The sequence below is a fragment of the Onychostruthus taczanowskii genome, unplaced genomic scaffold, assembly GCF_017590055.1.
Source record: "Onychostruthus taczanowskii isolate IOZ18803 unplaced genomic scaffold, ASM1759005v1 scaffold3, whole genome shotgun sequence".
Taxonomy (NCBI): domain Eukaryota; kingdom Metazoa; phylum Chordata; class Aves; order Passeriformes; family Passeridae; genus Onychostruthus; species Onychostruthus taczanowskii.
This window is the reverse complement of record NW_024500349.1, coordinates 23,965,092-23,983,731: the sequence shown is the minus strand read 5'-3', so window position 1 is coordinate 23,983,731 and position 18,640 is coordinate 23,965,092. Positions and strand designations below refer to the sequence as shown.

The 18,640-nt window shown below is 47.6% G+C and overlaps 1 protein-coding gene across 1 annotated transcript in view; it reads left to right on the top strand.

The window, feature by feature from the left end:
• WNT3A (Wnt family member 3A) overlaps positions 1-18,640 on the top strand; it is an 88,956-nt gene that overhangs the window by 43,491 nt on the left and 26,825 nt on the right. Inside the window, exon 2 of the mRNA XM_041408621.1 lies at positions 6,909-7,150. Coding sequence (XP_041264555.1) covers positions 6,909-7,150 — 242 coding nt within the window. The remainder of the gene's footprint in view (positions 1-6,908; positions 7,151-18,640) is intronic.

The following is an 18,640-nucleotide window of genomic DNA, read 5'->3' as shown; positions in this document are numbered from 1 at the left end:
AATTATCCAGCAAGAACAGTTAACCCAGTAGGTTGCAGCCTTTTTCTTTTCCAGGCTGGAAGAAAAAAATCTGGAAGGCCAGACACCTGCACAGTGAATTTGTGCTGTTTAACAGGCTTAGATTTCTTTTTGTGAACCTCTTTGAAATGCCTTAGTCTTGACAGGGAGATGCCCAGAGCCAAATGTTGAAGACCCCGCTGCAATCAATGTTGCAGAGACTCATAATTTCTGAATTAAAGTAGGACACTTCTGTAATTAGACTGCTTAGGCCTGAGCTTGATTGTTACTGGTCCATGCAAAACAAAAAACAACCCCCAAACTGAAAAAATATCTTTCATCAGAATCAGTTACTTGATTCATGTCTTCTAGAGCCAAACCTATCATTTTGCTGATCTGTGTTAAGGTGGTTTCCAAGTTTTCAACTAAAACAACAATTAAAATTTTTGTTATTGTCCACATTTTGTAGTTGCTTGGGTTTGGGATAGTTTTAATGTCACAGAAGAAAACCACTTTGATTCAGGAGGGACATTAGTGAGCAGAACAATTTCCTTTTCCATTTAAAATAATGGGGTGTGACAAGATCCTCTTCTTTTAATTCTAAAATTTCTCTAGGTTTTGTTTTCATAGTAAAACAGGAAAAAAATCAAAGTCTCTGCTGGAATATTGTTGTTTTCTATAAAAAACAAGGCCTTTCAGTGAATGTAGAATTAGAAGTTCACCTGGTCTCTGGGCTGGTGCTTCAGACCATAGAATCATAAAACCATACAATGGCCTGAGCTGGAGGAACCTTAAAGCCCATCCAGTGCCCCCCCCTGCCATGGCAGGGACACCTTCCACTATCCCAGGCTGCTCCAAGCCCCATCCAGCCTGGCTTTGGACACTTCCAGGGATCCAGGGGCAGCCACAGCTTCTCTGGGCACCCTGTGCCAGGGCCTGCCCACCCTCACAGGGAACAATTCCTTCCCAATATCCCATCCATCCCTGCCCTAGGGCAGTTTGAAGCCATTCCCCCTTGTCCTGCCACTCTTGTAAATTGTCTCTCTCCATCCTTCTTGTGGGTCCCTTGAGGTCCAGGAAGGCCACAGTGAAGACACTCTGAAAGTCTTCTCTTTTTCAAGCTAAACAAATGCAATTCTCTCAGCCTTTCCTTGTAGGAACCATGCTCCATCCCTCAAATCAGCTTTGCAGCTGTTCTCTGGGCTCGCTCCAGCAGGTCCATGTGCTCCCCATGTGTCTACCCAAGAGTGTCATGAACATATCTGTGTCCAGAGTGGAAAAGACACAAAAACCCCCTCCATCTCCTGTTCCTGGTCTCAGGCTCTGGGATATCCTTCCCAGCTCCCAGTTGTCCATGTTAGATGGACACCAGACTCCATCTGTCTTGCGGCAGCCCTGTGTGGTGAGGGGTTTTGGGAATTGACTTACAGACCCTGCCCCAGGAGCTTCTTGACATTAGCCATGCATGGCAGCCCCCATTTTTGGAACCTTCACAGCCTTCCAGCTGCTCATTTCTCCAAAAAAAAAACCCCAAAAAGTGGTTTTAGGCAGCCTCAGATACATGGATTTCATGCTTGAAGGTCAACTTGAAGGGTTATGGTGAGAGATGAGGGAGGGTCTGTTCGGGGTGTTGTAGGATGGAGTGGGGGCTGCCCACTCATCACCTGCTTCCCTGTGAGCCCCTCTGGTGCCAGGAGATGTGAGACAGCCCTTCAGTGTTTTAGGATCATAATACCACAGATGTATTGTGACAATACATCTTTTTAGAGTAACCACTTTTCACAGTTTGTCTAAATTTCGTCACGTGGCTGAGATTCTTCTAAGGGATGTGGCGCCTCAGAGAGGCAGCCAAAGTGAGTTAGAAAGGAACAGGGGCTGAGCTGAACCTCTGGAAACCTGGATGAATTATAAGAAAGGATTTGGAGGAGGATTTTGGAAAGGATTTGGTGGCATCTTGCTGTTAGGGGGTTCCCTGCAAAGGGAGAAGCACTTAAGGTATCTACAAGAGAACAAAAATCTCCTCTGTTATGAGCAGATGTACATCTTTAATTTGACTTCTTCACCAGGACTAGCTGGACAAAAGGAGCAAAGTCACTCCTGGTGCTCAGCTTTTAATATTTGGTGGGATTTAAGTGCCCTCAGGGTCTTACCCTGGGTCATTTTGCAAGTTGCACCCTTGATGTTCAGCATTAATAAATGAAGTTATTTCCCCTGTGTTCGGGACCCCAGAAGGACATCCCTGGAGGAAGCTCTCAAAAAGCCTCTCCAGGATGAATAGCAAAACAAAGCTCAGGAATGACAGAATCCAGGGAGAAGCAAGCAGCTGTAGGAGTCTCCACACGCTGCTCCTGATGTGTCAAGGACTTTTGACACGCCGAGAAGGTGGTGACCTTGAAAAGTCAGCAGAGTGGTGCTGAACAATGAGGTCATCCAGAGCTGAAACCTTCTCTTTTTCTGAAAAAACCTCTGAGCAGGTATTTCCTGCATATTTCTCCCTCCTAACCTGGCTGGGGTGTCCATTCCAAGAGGGAGGGTACATGTAATTTATTAAGAAGGTGGCCAGGTACTTATTTACAACGGCTCTGCTGAAGGAGCAGATAGATTGAGATAAGGGAAATGAAGAGCTCTCTAGGTGTGTTGGCAAAGAAAAATGCTCACTGGAGGTTGAATTAAACACTTCAGGGCATGCAAGGCTTAAAGATAAGCTAAGAACTTTGGCTGTGGACATACAGAGCAGTGTTTTCATGGCTCCTCCTGCGCTAATGGGAAGAAAAGCCTGATTGGTTTGAAAGGAACAACTCTTTGACCCTTTCCTTTGGTTCAGACTTGAGCAGAGCCTGTTCTGGGCATGAGTGTGTTTGTAAAATTGAGAGCTTCAGGAATTCTCCACGGAAAAGGAGAGGTTGGGGTCAGTGCATCCAGGAAGTGGTGGTGCTTAGGGAATTTGAAGGTGATGCCTGGTTAGACCACAGTAGATGACACTCAGCCCATTTCTCGACACCACATTTTCAAAATTACCCACATGAAGGAGATTGTTTAGGAGGAGAACTCAGGAGAGTGGAAAAATGCAAATGCCAGGTTTGATCATTGGAAACAGTGAGAAAAAAAAATGAATGATGGGAGCTACGAGAGAGTTGAGCAACTCTGAAATGAGATTCTGATCTTTATAGACTTTCCAAATCTTTTCTAAAGGTTTGGTTGTTGGATTGTTGTTGGGTTTTTTCTGGGTGGAGGAGAAGGTTGGAAGGTTCATAAGGTTCCCACCTGATGATCAATAATAATGACAGGGAGCTGAAAGAACTGGGTTCTCGTAAAGATAAATTGACTTTAGAGAGGGAGAAAGTGTTTACACCTGGAAGCAAAGTAGAAACCAAAAGAGGGTGCTCGGGGAGATGTTATCACACTCCAGGAGCTGCGAGTGAGCCAGGAGCAGGAGGAGGAGGAGGAGGAGGAGAGGAAGGTGCTCAGCTCTGCTCAACAGCAGAGCCACTGCTCACGGGGAGATGCTTTGAGATTCCACCCTGCACCTCCAGCTGAGGGTCTAGTGGCCCCACAGTGCCCCATGAAACGCCAAATTTGCATTGCACCGTATTGGGGCCTGATGACACCTTGAGAACAAGGCTCTTGCTGGAGATTGTCTTTTGCAGATTAAACTTTCCAGACTGTAACGCAGATCAAAGTGAGGTGTGACTGTTTCCCTGCTGTACTGAGCAGGGAGCAGTGTGAAAAAGCAATTAGAGGTATTTCTATATGTTTTTGGGGTTTTTTTTTTAATCTTAGATAATCTTCCCAGCAACGGAAACGAATATTTGAGGGCACCAACCTATAAACTCCTCTTTCTATGACTGGTATTTTCATTTTACCACTGTAGTAACCACCAAAAAAAAAAAAAAAAACAACCCAGAGATAGGCTTGAGTTTGGCTGTTCATATGATTAAAGTTTATGAGGTTGGAATCCTAAACTCCATCAGGGGCCTACTGATATAGGTCAGAAAATCCTTCTGGCTTCACAGCATTGTGGATGGAGCCTGCAGCAGGTTGATGGTAACTCAGTGGATGCTTTATCTTTGTTGGGAAGTGGGTAAGGGACTTTGGAAAGCTTTAGGAAGGATGTTGGTGACTGTAGTTGATGTGGAAACAAACTGTACAGATGTTCCCACAAAGTTAATCTCAGACACCAGAAAACATCCACATTTTTGACTCCCTGTAGTCAGTGGCTGGAGGATGAGTAGGAACAAGTAAACTAATGTTTTTCCCTGGAGACCAATGAAGGAATCTCTCCAGATGGTTTACAGAGACAGGACCACTTATCTCCCAATCCTAAAGCTGGGAATACCTCCTAAGTCCCAGTCTTGTGGGAGTTCAAAGGATTAAAATACGGGTATGTGGCACCCAAGGTGACAGAGGTAACTCAGCAAGTCCTCTGAAGCCTGAAACAATGTTTTAGAAGGTGTCTTTAGTCCAGAAATTTTGGTCCAGTGCTTTGTATAATATTTAACAGAGAAACAAAAATGTACACTTGGCACGGGCTCCATTTCACAGATGGCATTCTGCCAGCTGTGTACCCTGAATTAATCTGAAGCTCAAAAAAACCCATATCTAGCCACTGAGATAAGGAAAATGAGTTTAATGGGTCCTTTCCTCAGTTTTCTCCTGTGGGTTCCTGCAGAAACTTGTCTCCTTCCTCCAGCTGAGCTCCTCTGCGTGGCCTTCAACCCAGGGCTGAACTTTCCTGGGTGGGATAGTTTCAAGGAACTTACCCGTCCTCGTTGTCAGGGATCATGGAGTGATTCACCTGGAGATTTCCAGGGTGCAGACATGCCCCAGCCACCCAGGGGGGTTTGAGTCTCGCCAGCACAGCCTCTGGGGGCCAGGCCATGATTCACCCCAGCCCAGAGCACACACCTGAACTGGGCAGGGGAAGCGTGGCCTGGAAATGTCTGCTTCTCTCTGATTGCAAAAGCAGCCTGGGGTCGGCAGATCAGCTGGAGACACCCCAGCAAGCATTGGAGTGTGAGTGACAGGGACACAATTTCGGGTCAGGGTGAGCTCCTTCCTCCCTTTTAATGTGATGGAAAAAAGGGGCACTTCTGGAGGGCAGTTCATGCCATCCATCTCAGCCTCCCTGCCTGGGGTAGGATGAATTGTCCTCTAATATTGAGATTAATCATCTCCCAGAAGTCCAGCAGAGCTGGAAAGAGGCATCTAAGTTCAGGAAATCAGCTGGAAATCCTTTGCTTTTCCACAAACCTTCCACCTTCTCTGTCTAAAGTTCATTTAATGGAGGGCATCTTCTTGGCTGAGCTGATTATCCAGGTTCTAAACTCCTAGCTGGAGCCATTTGGGATCCAGAAATGGATGTCCTTATTTGCTTGGGAAGGATGGATTTGTAAGGCTTAGCCTGCAGTTAGCAAAGCCCTTGAGATGTGGCTCCTGACCATGTGAATGTCACCTTCTTCTCACTTCTGTCCCCTCTTGACCAGATCCTCTCCAGGAAAGGAGTTAATTGGCTGCAAAGACCCTTCTCTTTAAAACAAAGTAATTTTAAAATAATTTTTATCCTAGCTTAGAGAACTGCTAAAGTCAAGCTAATTTTCTGAAGCTGGCAAAGCCCTTGAGATGTGGCTCCTGTGTGGCTCCTGACCATGTGAATGTCACCTTCTTCTCACTTCTGTCCCCTCTTGACCAGATCCTCTCCAGGAAAGGAGTTAATTGGCTGCAAGGACCCTTCTCTTTAAAACAAAGTAATTTTAAAATAATTTTTATCCTAGCTTAGAGAACTGCTAAAGTCAAGCTAATTTTCTTCTGGACTTTGGCAACGATAGAATTCTTGTGTTATTTTTTAAGTCAGAGCAAAAGAGAGTGAAGGCTTTATTCCCTGACAGCCCTGTTGATAATTCAAACACACCAGGCTGTTCCCTAATGAAAACCACACAGCAAAAAATGAATGTAAACAGAAATACACACTGCCCAGGCAGGTTCCTCTTTGTCATTAATTCAGGGCAGAAAAGACAATCAAGAGATTTAATTAGAAGAAAAGGAAATTATACTCTAAAAATCCCTTCAGTTTTAGTAATCAAGGTTATTATTAGAAGCACCAGTAAAAAACACTTTAAAAATCTATCTAATTAGCTGCATATCTGCTGATCTCCCTGCAGAGCTGACTTGTTTGTCTCCAAGGCTTCACCAACATAAAGGTTCATGGACACTCCTTTCAAGACTTTCACTGGGCTGAGCACTGAGTTTCCACTCAAGTTTAATTGGGATTGGTTTTTGGTTGTTGGTTTGGTTTGCCTTTAATTTCACTCCCCTCACTTTAACCAAAGCCCCACAGAATGATGCTGTTCTCCATTCCAAATTCTTGGTGCTGCCTTTCCAGAGACTCAGAGCTCAATGGCTTCAGCTGCTGGAGTTATTCCTTTGGGTAGCTCTGAAAGTGCTTGTGACTCAGCTGCCAAAATTTCCTATAAAACATCTTGTACAGGTGTGCTTGTGTCTCAGAGAAAGAAATGCATGTTTGGACCCCTGGTTTCAGGAAGGAAGGAAGGAAGGAAGGAAGGAAGGAAGGAAGGAAGGAAGGAAGGAAGGAAGGAAGGAAGGAAGGAAGGAAGGAAGGAAGGAAGGAAGGAAGGAAGGACGGACATATTTCACAGCACAATGATGAATTAAGGCTTTGGGAGAATAAAGAAAAGGGCAGGAAGATATTAAAAATAGTATTTTTTGCCTTGCTGGTCATGTGAGGAACTGCAGGAGATATTTTGGGGAAGGATAACAATGAAAATAATGTTTTCTGGTGAGGAGGAATGCAGAGAAACTAAAGATGTTGATATATTCTGTCCCCATTCTTCTTAACCAAGCACAAAGGTAAAACCCAGCCTGACTGCATCTCTTTTCCCATTTTTCTTGCCCAGGTCCCTGGCCATTGGTCACCAGTACTCGTCCCTGGGGACTCAGCCCATCCTCTGCGGGAGCATCCCGGGCCTGGTGCCCAAGCAGCTGCGCTTCTGTCGGAACTACGTGGAGATCATGCCCAGCGTGGCAGAAGGTGTAAAGATCGGCATCCAGGAGTGCCAACATCAGTTTCGGGGCAGAAGGTGGAACTGCACCACTGTCAACGACAGCTTAGCCATCTTTGGGCCCGTGCTGGATAAAGGTGAGTGAGGAGCTGCGGGTTTGGGAGGATGGATGTGGCAGCAGAGATCTTGAGAAACCTCCCGTGAGCTTGTTCCCTTCTGAAAAAAATCCTGTGAAATGTCCTGCAAGAGACAGGGCTTGAGCTGGATAAAGGAGTGGGGTTATCTCAGTTCCAGCTGGGAGCAGGAGGTTGGACTGGAGACCTCCCTGAGTCCCTTTCAGCATGAGTTATCCCATGATCCTGCACCCCTGGGAATGAGCACAGGGGGTTACTGTGTTTGCAGTGCTCAAGCTGGACCTGGCTCCTTTTCTGAGCCCGTGCTGTGATTTCAGCTCTCTAGAGGATGGCAGAGGGGAAATGCTGGGCTGTTGGGGATGGTTCCTAGGGACTGGACTTCTCAGATAATAACAGTTTTTATACTATCATGGAATACAATGAAGATCAAAGGCCTGGGGAAATCACCATCAATTAATGCTTCTGCTTACCTTGGTTGTGAACACAGTAAATTAGGACAGGGTGCAAATTCAGGCACCTGTTTCTGCACCCTTTGATAGAAGTGGGAACTCTTACAAATTTTTTGTCCTAGGTTGTTGAATCTTGTGAGATTTAAGCCATAAGCTAAGCTTAAGTATCTGGTCTTTTCCCTTATAAGTTGGTAGGAGCCTGTGAGAACTCCATTATCATCCTTTGAACTTGTTGGGTGTCTTTTAAAATCCAGCCTGCTCCTGCTGGTCTCACTAAGTCTGGGATAAGTTTTACCTTTCCCTTTAGCACAAAAGGGCCCTTCCTTCCTTCCTTCCCTTCCTTCCTTCCTTCCTTCCTCCCTTCCTTCCTCCCTCCCTTCCTTCCTTCCTTCCTTCCTCCCTTCCTTCCTCCCTCCCTTCCTTCCTTCCTTCCTTCCTCCCTTCCTTCCTCCCTCCCTTCCTTCCTTCCTTCCTTCCTCCCTTCCTTCCTTCCTTCCTTCCTCCCCTTCCTTTCCTTTCCTTTCCTTTCCTCCCTCATATGAAAGAGGGAGCATCTGGAATATTTTCATATTGTATGTAATTGATCTTTACCCACCTTGGGGTATGCTCTGCAGTGCTTCCCATCTGGTTTATTTTTGAGTTTTCCCCCCACTGCATTACTCAGAACAGATTTGGGCATTTTCTTCCCCCAGACCAGGTTGCTCCAAGCCCCATCCAACCCGGCCTTGAGGACTGCCAGGGATGGGGAGTCCACAACCTCTCTGGGCAATGTTCTCCCAGTGAGTCTGGGATTTTACACCCCACATCTCCAGTAGCAATTATCCTCGTGGATAAACTGCTCCTCACCTCCCTCCTGACCGGAGGAACCCCAATCCCACGATCTGCCAAATTCCCTTATCTCCCACAGTGCCGGCACCAAGGGTCTGGACCTCTCTGGGCAATGCTCTCCCAGAGAGTCTGGGACTTTACACCCCACATCTCCGGTAGCAATTATCCTCGTGGATAAACTGCTCCTCACCTCCCTCCTGACCGGAGGAACCCCAATCCCACGATCTGCCAAATTCCCTTATCTCCCACAGTGCCGGCACCAAGGGTCTGTCCCTGCTCCACACTGGAGGCTCTCTGTAGCCAGGCTCGGGGAGGGAGAGGAGACTGGGACGATTTCATAACTGAAGAATGTTGTTCCTTGAGGGAGAATCAAACCACCCTTCAGTTTTGCTTCACCTACAGCAGGAGGGGGGGAGAAAAAAAAACAGCTCAGTCGCATTCTTGTGCGGCAGATCCCCCAGGGTAGGAACATACTTGAGCTCCTACCCAGAAAGAGAGAAGGGGAAAAGGAGACAGAGAAAGCAAGGAAGCAAAAATCTGTTTTGCAGCTTGGATTTTAAGTCACCCAGGATCTGAGTGCAGCTGTCCTGGGAGGCAGTGGGGTTCCCATCCTCCCTCAGTGGCTCCTAAAGCATCTCCCCTTTGCCTCACAGGCTATCTGCACTCCTTTCACTGAAAAGGGTCGATTTTAATGCCTTCAGGAAATCCTTTCCAGGCCCAAATCTTGCTGAGGCTGCCTCACAATCTGACTGCCCTTGCTGCTGTGGTAGCTCATTGCTCATTCAGGACTAGGCTTGAGCTGTGATTCAGCAGTGCCAAACTGTCACCAGACTCTGGTCCTGTTAAGAGCCATGTTCTGATATCTCATCTAAGACCAGACTCTTTTCCCCCATCAGACTTTTTATGGAAAAAGCTCCCATATGTTTTAGCTAAGACTATATTTATGTATAATTTTTTTTTAGCCAGGCCTGATCTCCAGAGGTCTCTTCCAACCCTAGCAATTCTGGGATTTTGGAGTGAATCACACATTAAACAGGAATGGCATTGATGAGCTTAGATACCAGGGAATGGTGATGTCCAGGGGATCCTGTCCTGCTGCTGTTGAAGGCAACACTTGACCCTAAATCCTTCTTGCTCTTTGTGTGTCACCCAGGGCAGAGGAAGAGGAGAAATCCCTCATCCCACCCTGTTTGAGTACTTCCCTATTCAATTATCCAGAGAGGTGTGGACTCTCTATCCCTGGGAGTGTCCAAGGCCAGGCTGGATGGGCTTGGAGCAACCTGGGAAAGTGGAAGGTGTCTCTGCCTGTGGAATGTGTCCCTGCCCATGGCAGGGGTGTAACGAGATGAGCTTTAGGGTCAGGGCTGTGGGACGGGGTTTTTCTCCTCCTCTGTGGTCTTGGGAGTGTATGGGCAGGAGTGCAGCTTCATGGAGAAACATTCAGACAGGTGCCACTGCTGGGTCTTCCTTGCAAATCCCCAGGAAATGGGAGTTTTGGTCAGTTTGGACTACTTGGAATGCAAAAACCAGGATTCGTGTATGGAGAAAGAGTTGAGTCTGATCTCTTTCTCTCTACCTAAACTTATTCTGCTTATCGTTTCTGATCTAAAGACACTACAACTCACTTCTAGTATGCCAGAAGCTCAAATCTCAACTTCTGGACAGTAGGAAGAACCTCCCACTTAAATTTTTGCAACAAAATAATCAAAAGGAAAAATCCTGTAATATTGAAAGGGAAAATACTGTTATTTGTTTCTCCACCTGTATTTTATGAAGCGGAGAAAACCATGGCAATGGCCACATGACCTGAAGTGACCACTGAGCCACAGCTCATGCTCAGCCACTTGTCTGAGAGGCCTGGCAGTTTTTAATGCAGTTGTTGCACCTTTCAGTTTACCAAGGAGAAGGGAAGATTTTTGAGTTGCCTCTGAAAAGACGCAGGATAAAACTTTAGAGGATGTAGGAGAAGGCCACCTCATCACCGACAGCAGAAAGTGAGCAGTGCAACCTGACAGGCATTTTCCATCTCTAGCTGAAGTGCCATGCATTGGGAATTGTGCCTTTTGCCTTTATTTTAGCTTTTGTTGCCTGAAGAGGCTGTTCATGCTTAAGCTTTGAGTTTAGAGTCTCTCGGTGCCGCGTGAGCTCTCTTTGAAACTCCTCTGGGCAAAAATATGAACCAATCTCCAGAGAAGTAATACAATTAAAGCTTATCATGGCCCTGTCTCTTTAAAGGACCTCAGCACATAATTAAGTCAAAATAAAAGTTTCCTCTCTCTCCTCCCCCCCATTCAATAAAAGTAAATTACCTCCAACTATTTAAGCCCGCTGTTCGTTTAAATTTAAAAAGGGAGCCCTTGTCTATCTATTTCTTTCACTCACTCCCACCTCCTTCTGCTAAAGACTGGCCAGGGCTTTAAACCTGCCAGCTGGGCTGAGAAATGGTTAATAGTTATTGTGGAGGAGCAGCTTTTAATGAACTATTGAAGAATGATACATTGATGGAGTAATGGGAGTTTAAGTCTCTCTGTAATGAAACAGGTTCTCAGCGCCGACCCATTGTGGTGTAAATACGGCACGTCTCTCCCACTGTTTGGTCAGGACTAAATAGCAGAGGCCAGAGGGGGGTCTGCTTATGGGGTCTCCGCTTTAGTTAATCAATCTGATTGGATTAGGGTCACTGCGATCCCTAATAATGTCAAAGGTTACGCCAAACTGGATTAAATGCTTTGTTGGAGAGGGCTCGGATTCTTTCAGCCCCGGCCGGCAGGGCTTGTTTATTAGACTTTAACACTCGTGTGCAGCCTTGGGAAGCCCTTTCTGTGCGCACTGGGAGCACGAGGGGGTGGGAAGGAGCCGGGGCACGGGTGTCCCGTGGCTCTGCACCCATGGGATGTGCCCTGTGAGGATGTACATCAAATCCCCCAGCGGACAAATGAGAGCCTAATGGGTGACCGAGGCCCGTGGGGCATAAATTCATTCCGGAAATAATGGCTGGCCACTGACCCCGCTCCGAGGCAAATGTCGAGAGTCACAGCAGTGGTGGTGTGACCCTCTGCTCGTGTCCCTTGGGGTTAATCCTGTCTGTGTCCAGCAAAGCCCTGTCCTTTCACTGAATTCACAGAATCCACAGAATTCCCAGAATGGCCAGGTTGGAAGAGACCTTCAAGACCATGGAGTCCAACCCAGCCCCAACAGCTCAACTGAACCCTGGCCCCCAATGCCACATCCAGGCTTTGTTAAACACACCCAGGGATGGTGACTGCACCACCTCCCCGGGCAGCCATTCCAGAAGTTTATCACTCTTTCTGTGAAAAACGTTTTCCTGCTATCCAACCTGTATTCCCTTGGTGCAGCTGGAGGCTGTGTGCTCTGGTTGTGTCAGTGCTGCTGGAGAAAGAGCCCAGCCCCAGCTGAGCACAGGCACCTTTCAGGGAGTTGTAGAGAGTGATAAAGTCACCCCTGAGTCTCCTTTTCTCCTGAGTCTCCTTTCTGGTGCAGCCCCTCTTTGGGCACCCACCAGGCTGAGCATGGGATGAAATATGGAGTATTTCAGACCACTGCATTGCTTTGCTGTTAAACTGGGAGGTGATAGGGCCTTCCAGCACTTCCATCTCAAATCAAGGTGGGATGGGATCTCCCTGTCATCTTACCCAGAATGACCACAAAGCCTAAACATTTCCTATGGTCTTCGCTCACCATGTTCCTGCAGATGACACTGTCCTACAGTGTCCTTCAGGAAGTGATACCAAATAACCCCTTTGAAGGTCCCTGGCAGTGGAGAGGGGCAGCACTAACAGCGTGTTACCAGCAGGGATCTGAAATCCCTGGATCTCCAGTGCCTCATTCCTTCCCACAGCAGAGCACACAATGCCTGTTCATGGCCTGACGTGACTGTCATTATCCAAGCAGGCTTCTTGCGTGATCCAGACTGGAGAATTTCCCCTCGAGACTTCTGGAATGAACCCAAAATCTGAATTTGACTGCAACATCTCTTCCCAAAGGACATTTTACCTTGACATATCACCAAGAGATAGACAGCCTCCTCTTAACAAATCTCCTCCCCTGCTCTGGTGTTGACAACCAGCCCCTCTGTCTTCTCTTCTAGCACTGACCATTTTCTTTGCTGCTTAGACTTCCTAAAAAGTTAAAACTGGGGCCTGAAGAAGAGCAGTGGGTCAGCAAAACTTTGAGTCCTTGATGCCAGACAGTGAGACAGGTCGAGGTAGTTCCAGTTGTTGCTGGGGTCCTCCAGGGCATGATTCATCTGATGTATTCCAGACAGTTTGGATTAAATTATTCACACCCTGACGTTTCCACACGTCTCCATCAATCACGGAGGGAATCCAGGGAGACTGGCTCTGGATGAGAATACTATTGCTCCCAGGGACTACATGAAGGGCAGAGCAGGCATCTGTCTAGCTCCTGAGAGAGGTGGGATTCAAATCACATCCAGTTTCTTGTGGAATGCTGGGCACTGTCACCTTTGCTGTCAGGCTGATTTTGGGCTCGGCTCATTTGTGAAGTTTGGTTTATTGTGGACTCCAGACATTTTGGGGATAAGCCCCATGTCTTCTTTCTCTCAAGAAAGCCCAAACAAAGCTGTGTTCAAGGGTTGACTCTTCACCATTGTGGATGAGGAAGCTCATCTCATGTCTGGTGCAATCCGTGCGAGTTTTTCCCCAGATCAGGCAAGAATGGAACAAGACTTTTAAATTCAGTTATAATCCCTTGGAGTCACAAGTCTCCTCCGTATTTTTTTCTTGCTGTGTCATAACAGCATCACTCCCCAGGCTCCCTGATGGGCCTGATCTCATCTCCCAGAGTTAGCTGTCAAAGTCTGGGCGAGTCACCCCAGGCTCCCTTTGTAGTCAGTGGAGAGCAGTCGGCATCTCCGGGGAGCAATTCATCTGACCTATCTCAGACACCTATCTCAGGATAACATGAATCATAGCAAGATGTTTATTTCTCTCCATTGACTATAGAGGGAGCCTAGGGCTACAGCTTCAGACTTCCATGGGTGCTTCTTAGAGGCCCATTTTGGGGGAAAGTTGTTCCCACCCCTCACATTTCTCCTGTTAGAAAGCAATCCTGACATCCAGCCACAGCTGGAGAGGCCATTTTAATAATGGAACCCCATGGCACATGGAAAGGATCTCCTGGACCACTGAATGCAGCCAGTCCCTTGCTATTCAAGGCCTAACAACATCTCATAATGATTTAAAATTAATACATTTAGCAGATCTGGTCATATTTTCCTGATGGCATTCTGGCATCTCAGTTGTCTCCGAGCCAAACGGAGTTTGGAGACTCCCTCCTCCTTTTCCCTGCTCTGGATCAGCCTTCTCCACTCCTGCAATAAAGTAAGGCATGAGCAGAAAGCCACAAGATACTGATCCATCCAGGAGGTTTGTTACATGTAGGAGGTACTCTCTGCTCTCTCATGAAACTCTTCCCAAGAGGATCTGATTTCCAGCCACACCCCGTCTACCTCCTCGCTAATGGCAATTTGGGCAGCTGCCCTGGTATCAACAACGGAGATCTACAAACTCTGCCCTGTAACTATGGGGAAGGAAACTGGAAGGATCAGGATTGGAAATGTGACTGTGCAAGCTCCGCTCAGCCGGCAGGATGCACGAATCCTGCGGGCCAGAGGTTTGCCAGCGCTGCTGGGGGAAAGGCTGGCATGTCCTGCCTCGAGACGGGAGCTCCAGTTGGGTTTAGTGGCCGTGGAAATTGAGCTTGGAGTGGGGATTGCTGCACAGGGTTAGGGGATGAGCCCATTCCAGCCCAAATTCTCGGCTGCAGCATTCCTCACCTGGGTTTTGGGGAGCTAACTCCGTGCAGGCAGCGTGTTGGAGCTGCAGCAGGCTGGACAAGCATTTTGGGGAGGTCTGGAGGAGCTGTGGCTGCAGCCCACAGAGTCCTGGGGGGCTTGCAGCTCCCCCTGAGCCTTGGCAAGAGCTGCAGGTCACCAGGCAGCAAACAGAGATGCTGAGGCAAGGTGCCAAGGTGTTATCCCTCAGCTTTTGGGAGCAGGAGTGCACTGAGATGGTGAGGAGCTCCTTCTCTTGCTGCTGGAGCCAGGTAGGACCATCAGAGGCGTCGCTTCATCCTCTGGTGACTTCTGAGGTGTCCAAGGACAAGGCCTGGGCAGGGATGGCACCCAGGAGACTGTGGATAACATCACACCTGGCTGCATCTGCCTCTCCGTGCCCAGTGCCCTCGGCTCCGTGGGCTCAAGCGTTTTTTGGGGTTCCTTAGAGGCTCTGACCTCATCAGCTTCCTACCTGCACAATGAGCCCGGGATAAAGATCTGGCTCTCGCACATCTGGAGAGGAGACAGCCCACATAAACAGCTGGAAACAGCTGGAAACAAACATCCAACACCGGGCGCAGGCTGCAAACCTGAGAGGAGCGATGGGGAAAAGGAAATGGCAGCAATTCCAGGAGCTGATCCCGTTTGCTCTCTGTGCTCCCCCCGCCTCCCACTCATCTGTCAACCGTGACATGCAGGGGCTTTTTGGTTTGGTTTTTAGTTTTTGGTTTTTTGGTTTTTTGTTTGTTTGGGGTTTTTTGTGGGGTTCTTCTTTTATTGTTTTTGGTGGGGTTTTTTAGGGGTTTTTTTTTGGGTTTTGTGGTTTTGGTTTTTTTTTTTTTTTGTGGGTTTTTTCTTTTTTTTTGTTATTTTGTATTTTATTATTTTTGGTGGGGTTTTGGGGGGCTTTTTGGGGGTTTCTGTGGGTTTTTTTGTTAAGTTTTTCTTTTTATTTTCTTGGGTTTTTTTTGTTTTGTTTTGTTTTTTTGGGGTTTTTTGGGGTTTTTTTGGGGGGTTTTTTTCGTTTTTTTTTTTTTTTTTTTTATTTTTTTTTTTTTTTTTTTTTATTTTTTTTTTTTTTTTTTTTTATTTTTTTTTTTTTTTTTTTTTATTTTTTTTTTTTTTTTTTTTTATTTTTTTTTTTTTTTTTTTTTATTTTTTTTTTTTTTTTTTTTTATTTTTTTTTTTTTTTTTTTTTATTTTTTTTTTTTTTTTTTTTTATTTTTTTTTTTTTTTTTTTTTATTTTTTTTTTTTTTTTTTTTTATTTTTTTTTTTTTTTTTTTTTATTTTTTTTTTTTTTTTTTTTTGTTTTGTTTTGTTTTTTGTTTTTTTTCTTTTTTCCCCTGGCTACTTAACCACTAGACAGGGGATCAGGGAAGGGAGAAGCAACAAGACAGCCCGTGGCTACAAAACCAGTGGCGTCTCTCCCGGCGGGCGGGAGGCACTGGAACCTTCTGCCTCGGGCTGCGCTCACAATGCGCCGCGCTGGCAGGGAGCGCTGCGCGGAATTATGGATTTATTTCCTTCCCCCCCCCTTCCCCTCCTTCCCCTTTCCCTGCTGGGTACATTCCCCAAAGCGGGCTCAGGTTGGTGGCAACAAGGAGCTCCCTCTGCCGCATCCCGAGAGTGCCAAGTCCAAGCGTGGGAGCTAGCCCTAGACAAAAGGGAACAGCAGAGGGAGCTGAATTAGCATCCCTTTGTCCCGGGAGAATCCCGGCCCCAAACGGGCCCTTGGCGCGCCACGGGAGGCACAAACACACACACACACACGCATGGACGGGAGCCAAGCAGGGAAACAGCGACAGAAGAGGCTTGGTCGCCTTCACCCGGATGCTGGGGGGAAGGGGGATGAGCTGGGGGCTGATTTGGGGTGGCTCCGGAGCCGTGGAGCGCCGTGCCTGGGTGGGTTTGGCTGGTTGAGGACATAAATGTGTTTGCTGCGTCCCAAAGGGCCAAAAAGAGTGAAAAATGTGTCTTCTATTCCCTCCTGACAAAGAGGGATCCAAGCCTGGGAATGTGGCTTTTCTTTCCCGGGAGATGCGTTCGGAGCTGGCAGTGCTGAATAGAGGAGGGATTTTAAGGCCAGAAGGGGCTGTGGGATCATCTGGTTGTGATGCCTTGTGCAGGCTGACCTAGAGCAGAGACTGGACAGAGCTAAAGAATAAAGCAGGGATTGATTCAAAGGATCTCCTCCATGGGCAGCACCAGAGCCCAGCCAGGGCTGCCCCCAAGATGAACCCAAATGGTCCCAAAATGCACGAGCGCTCCCGGGGTCTCTCCCTGGGATCAGCTCTGCTCCATGTGCACATTGCAGTTCAGTGTCCAATTCCAGCTCAGCCCCTGCACTCCCATCCTGCTTGTTTTTCTCTCTCCAGCCCACGGGGTTTGTGCTCTTGGGCTGAGATTTGGATCATTTGTCCTTGGTGCCCAGCTGGAGCAGGAATTGTTTTGTCTCCCTGCTCTGTGCACAGAGCTCACCATGCCCTGATGTGAAGCTCAGACCCACACACTAAAGCAGCACAGAATCTGAAAATATAAAAGTTAAAACCTGAGGCATCAGTTGGATTCCTGTTTAACCAGCAGAGATTTCCCTCCTCTCCATCCTCGAGCAGATAAAGGAAAACCAGGGTGGATAAAGGTGCCCTGCCTGGGTTTTCCTGCGATGGGCTTGCATGGCAGGGAAGTGGCAATGTCTCCTGCAGAGCAGGAGTTTTCCAGCAGGATATTGCTTAACACAATCCCTGCTGAGCTCTGGTGCAGGAGGAATCCTGTGCCTGGATGGTTCAGCCTCTCTCACTCCTTGTTTCCTCAGCCTAATCTTTCTGGGAGCATCTCCTTCAAAGTGAGGACTTGCCCATCTGAGAAGATCCACAGGGTTAAGAGAGAAGCAGGGATCAGTCACCAGGAGAGGGAATGGCTCAAGGGGGTTGGAGTGACTCTGGATTTCTGTTGTGCAGGTGAATGATGTGCTCCTAGGAATGATGAGGGCACAGCTGACTCAAGGCTGAGCAGTGAGGACAGGCAGGAATAGAAGGAAAGCAGGTTTTGGGGGTCTCCAAAATCTTGGGAGATGCAAAGGGGTCAGAGAGCTCCACCTGATGTAGGTGAGGAGTTTTCCTGTGCAAAGGAGCTGCACAGAAATGGCATTTTTTTGGAAAACAGCATGAGATGGGTGAAGCAGCTCTGGGTTGGGCGAAGCTGACCCCAAGACATGAAGCCCTGCAGTGTGTGGTGCTCTGTCTCCTGCCCATCTCCTGTGCTCCCAGGGGTCACAGAGGTGCTCCTGGAGAGGCCACTGTCAGGTGGGCCCACAAAAGAGGGATGTGGATATCTCACAGTGTGGAAATGCTCCAGGGAAGGGCTTGAAGGAAACTGTTGTGGGCTGGTTTTGGTCTGGGCAGGCTTTTCAAGGAGGTGGAGGGTGACGTGGTGAACCTCAGGGAAGCTCTGGAACTTTGGCTGGAGGTGACCCTAAAATCTGATGGCAAAGCCATCTATGGAATGTGAATTCTATAGATGTTGGGAGGTTCTTTACACAGAGGGTGGAGAGGCACTGGCACAGATTTTCCATGGAAGCTGTGGCTGCCCCTGGATCCCTGGAAGTGCCCAATGCCAGGTTGGATGGGGCTTGGAGCAACCTGGGATAGTGGAATGTGTCCCTGCCATGGCAGGGGTGGCACTGGATGATCTTTGACCTTCCAACCCAAATATTTGTAGGCTGCTGTGAAAACACAAGGAGAAATGCAGAAAGCCACCAGATCCTGGGAAATGCAGAGCTGTCCTCAAGCCCTGGGAGCGGGCCCTGACTGGAGAAACAGAAATTGGCTTTCACTTTTTGTTCCAATTTGACTCATCTCACCTTTCCCAGAGAAGAAAAGCAGTCTAGAAAGCGCTCAGGAGCAGTTTTGGGGAACAAGGCAGAGAAGAGAGGTTCTGGTTCTGGTTCTGGATCCAGCAGAGCAGCTCCTCCTTCCTCCCCTCTCCATTTCCCATGGAGCCACCACAGAACCACCTGGATATTCCAAAGTAGGTCACAAGTAGGGCCCTGAAACACAATTTAGGAACTTTTATCGGCCTCCATGAGCCTTTCTGTGCAGTTTGAAGGACAGGGCAGCAACGTTTCCCTGGTAGGGCTGCAGTTTGCTGACTCAGCACCTGGCACGATTTCCTCCCCTTTATTTCCAGGTGCTAAATCAAGTTCAATGATAGCTAATAATGATGGTTTATCCTTTCCTAATCACACTGCTTTCCCAGGGAAGCTGTTGCCACAGGGATATTGTGGGAGTGTGAATGGGTGGGGAGGGCACCAGGAGATGTTCCTGCTCACCCGGAGCCATGAAAAAGTTGGAGACCCCTTAGGCTAAGCACACCAGATTCAGCCTAGGAGATATTGTATC